We start from the raw sequence: 3600 nt of genomic DNA on the forward strand, positions 1-3600 counted from the left end.
ACATTCGTATTTAAACAATTGCGGACATCAAGATCGGAATTACGCTACCTATTTTTGGCTATATATATGGACGGCGACTCAGTCCCTTCGACATGTAGTCCCCTAATCCATATCGTCATTTTGAGGAATGAAGCTTACCTCAGTGGCAAGACTTACACCTTCCTTTTTTGTCTTCGGGGAAGAATACGCGCCTGTCGACAGGATTTACATCTTCCAAAAGGACTAGACACGATTGTGAGTAACGGCATTCAATCCCGTTATCGACGCGTCATTTTGATTTTGATTTTTTTTTTCTTTTTTATTTGAATTTTGGACGTCTACTCAGCAAATGTATCAAGGCAAGCCATGCGACGTCGAGGTCGGGGTCTCAATACCTTGATACAGGAACTGTTTTTCAGTGGAAACTCGGCTTGTGATACCGTGATTATATGTCCCAGTAGTCTTTTAAAAGCTTTTCTCTTGCAAAATTACTATGCTCTGCAAAATGGACAAACTTGTCAGTGTAATGAAAACTTCACTTAGGACGGATTTCGTTACCCTTTTGCGCGCCCTTTGTGTTGCTATCCTTGAAGATTTTCTTTGCTTTGCTTGCCACTGTTACCCTGTTTTGAACATTCTAGCAAACGTGTTATTGTAAAACATCTATGCTTGTTTGTTCCTGCATTCACAGAAAGATTTGTCAGTTTCCTATATCGACGATCGCCTCCCATGCGTATGGACTTCTTCCTCTTGTATCTCGAAGGAAAGGTTGCTCATTTTCTTTAAAATCTTTTGTTCTTCCATTAGGAAAGTTTTATGCGATGATTTTCTTTTGAAGATATACGCATACATGTTTTGAAAAGTAATATTTTATATACGCCCTTTTAGTGTCATGACATTAATTACTTAAGCAAGGTCTCCCGTCTCTTCTTCTTCTTGAGTTTGACTGGTGAAAATTTTCGAATCCTTTTCGAAAATTTTTCCCCAGTTTATATACGCCTTTGCATCTACTCAATTCTCACTATGTCGAAGGAATTTTTGAGATCCTCTCAAAAAATTTTTGCCCCAATGTAAGTGTGTACTTGTTACTTCTTGATTTCACCGTGCTTGAGGAATTTTTGAGATCCTTCTAAAGAATTCTGCCCCTGTTTCCTTGTGGGACCATTTTTCGCTCACTTGCTGAATTATTTATGAAGTTTCCTAAGGTTTATTGGAAATTTTGTTTGAAATGACCGAGCTCGAGAGAGCGCCTATGTATCCCGTTTTGAGAATCAGGTCGCAACATTGTTCGAGGTAAGCATATTAGAGATTTCTTTAGGAAGGACCGAACTCAAATGAGCGCCTACGTATCCCAGGTGGGAATCAGGTCGTGACGTAGTTCAATATACATAATTTGAATTTTTATGTTAAAGCGACCGAGCTTGGAAAAGCGACTACGTATCCCCTTATAAGTATAGGGAATCAGGTCCTTCCGTAGTTCGTACATAATTTTTGATTTGGATTTGGTTTTCTAAAAGAAATGTAAAATTACACATAGAGGGAGTTCTATTAAAGAACAACTAAACTATGGAAACTCTGAATCCTTGCCGTCAATCTTCTTCTTCACATGTAGTATCTTTTGATGGCATCTGAATTTATCGCTTTTGACCACTCCTGACCATCCATTTCAGCAAGGACCACGGCTCCTCCTAACAACACATTCCATACCATATAAGGCCCTTGCCAGTTTAGTGCGAACTTCCCTTTGTATTCTTCTTGATTATGGAATATTCGTTTGAGTACCAATTGCCTAATTTGAAACACTCTAGTTCTCACACGCTTGTTAAAAGCACGCGCCATTCTATGCTGGTACAACTGACCATGGCAAACAGCGATCATCCTCTTTTCATCTATTAGAGCCAGCTGCTCATACCTTTTACGGATCCATTCCGCATCATCCAACTCAGCTTCCTGTATTATCCGAAGCGAAGGAATTTCTACTTCGGTTGGTATCACTGCTTCGGTGCCATATACCAACAGGTACGGAGTGGCTCCAATCGAATTTCTGGCCGTAGTACGATATCCCAGCAATGCTTAAGGAAATTGTTGATGCCAATATTTGTAGTTATCAATCATCTTTCGGAGGATTTTCTTGATGTTTGTGTTGGCGGCTTCTACAGCCCCATTCATTTGCGGTCGATATGCAGTTGAATTTCGATGGGTGATCCGGAACTGCACACACATGTCTCTCATTAAATGGCTATTTAGGTTAGCCTCATTGTCTGTTATGATTGATTCTGGGATGCCAAATCGGCATATGATGTTGGTGCGTACAAAGTCTGTGACCACTTTCTTTGTCTCTGATGAATAAGATGCTGCTTCCACCCACTTGGGAAAATAATCTATGGCAACCAAGATTAAGTGATATTTGTTTGACGTGGCTGGCTCAATTGGTCCTATGACATCCATCCCCAAAGCGGTAAATGGACAAGACGATGTCCTAGTATTTAGTTCTGTTGGGGGAACTTTTATCAAGTCCTCATGAATCTGACGCCTATGGCACTTCTGGTCAAATTTGCTGCAGTCATTTTCTATGGTCATCCAATAATAGCCTGTTCTCAAAATTTTCTTTGCTTGCACAAACCCATTCATGTGGGGCCTGCAGGTTCCAGCATACACCTCTTCGATCAGTCTTGTAGCTTCGAAAGAGTCAACACACCGAAGCAATCTCAAATCTGGAGTTCTTTTGCACAGAACATTCTTGCTGAGGAAGAAACCATTTGCCAATTTTCTGATAGTCCTTTTCTGATTTAAAGTGATTCCTTCGGGATATTCTCCTTTTTCCAAGAGCATCTTAATGTCCATATACCAAGGTTTTCCATCAGTCTCAGCTTCTACAAAAGCACAATGGGCTGGCTGATCTTTAATTTCGATCTTGACAAGATCAATGTATCTACTGTCTGGATGTTGGATCATGGATGCTATCTTTGCCAGTGCGTCGGCGAATTCATTTTGAGTTCTTAGTATATGTTTGAACTTGACTTCTTGGAAACGGTCTGCCAATCTTTGCACAGGTCCGACATATGATTTGATTTTTTCGTTTTTGGTGGCGCACTCTCCTTGAACTTAGTGGATTAGCAAATCTGAGTCGCCAATTACCTGAAGATCTTTCACATTCATGTCGAGGGCTAAGCGTAGACCCAAGACGCAGGCTTCATATTTAGCCATGTTGTTGGTGCAATTAAAGCTTAATTTGGCTGCTACTGGATAATATTGGCCCGAGTCTGAAACCCAACGGCTCCGATTCCTGATCCCTTAAAATTGACCACTCCATCAAAATACACTTTCCATCCTGATTCGTCCTCACTTTCTTCACCTTCAATTGTCATTACTTCTTCTTCTGGGAAGTAAGTCCATAAAGTTACGGGATTATCGTCTACCGGGCTTCCTGCTAATAAGTCTGCCAATGCCTTCACTTTGACTGATTTTGTGCAATGTACTGGATGTCGAACTCACTCAAAAGCATTTGCCATTTGGCCAGTTTCCTTATGGGCATGGGCTGGCGAAAAATGTACTTCAGTGGGTCCATTCTTGAAATCAGATGAGTCGTGTAAGCATCCATATAATGTCTCAGTTTCTGAG

At 40.8% G+C, this 3600-nt stretch overlaps 1 protein-coding gene across 1 annotated transcript; it reads right to left on the bottom strand.

The window, feature by feature from the left end:
• Positions 1-444: 444 nt before the first annotated feature.
• Positions 445-2934, bottom strand: LOC132612956 (uncharacterized). Its single transcript, XM_060327024.1, has 3 exons — positions 2371-2934; positions 1762-1929; positions 445-477 (listed from the first exon to the last, which is right to left on the bottom strand). The coding sequence occupies exons 1-3, from the start codon at positions 2932-2934 to the stop codon at positions 445-447; spliced, it is 765 nt and encodes a 254-aa protein (XP_060183007.1).
• Positions 2935-3600: the final 666 nt, after the last annotated feature.

The sequence above is a fragment of the Lycium barbarum genome, chromosome 10, assembly GCF_019175385.1.
Source record: "Lycium barbarum isolate Lr01 chromosome 10, ASM1917538v2, whole genome shotgun sequence".
Classification (NCBI taxonomy): Eukaryota; Viridiplantae; Streptophyta; class Magnoliopsida; order Solanales; family Solanaceae; genus Lycium; species Lycium barbarum.

Coding starts and splice junctions, on each gene's coding strand:
- LOC132612956 (XM_060327024.1), bottom strand. CDS start 2,934: ATGATCCAACATCCAGACAGTAGATACATTGATCTTGTCAAGATCGAA. Junction 1,930..2,370: donor ACAAATATCACTTAATCTTG/GTTGCCATAGAT, acceptor CGGATAATACAG/GAAGCTGAGTTGGATGATGC. Junction 478..1,761: donor TGTTTCAAATTAGGCAATTG/GTACTCAAACGA, acceptor TCCATTTTGCAG/AGCATAGTAATTTTGCAAGA.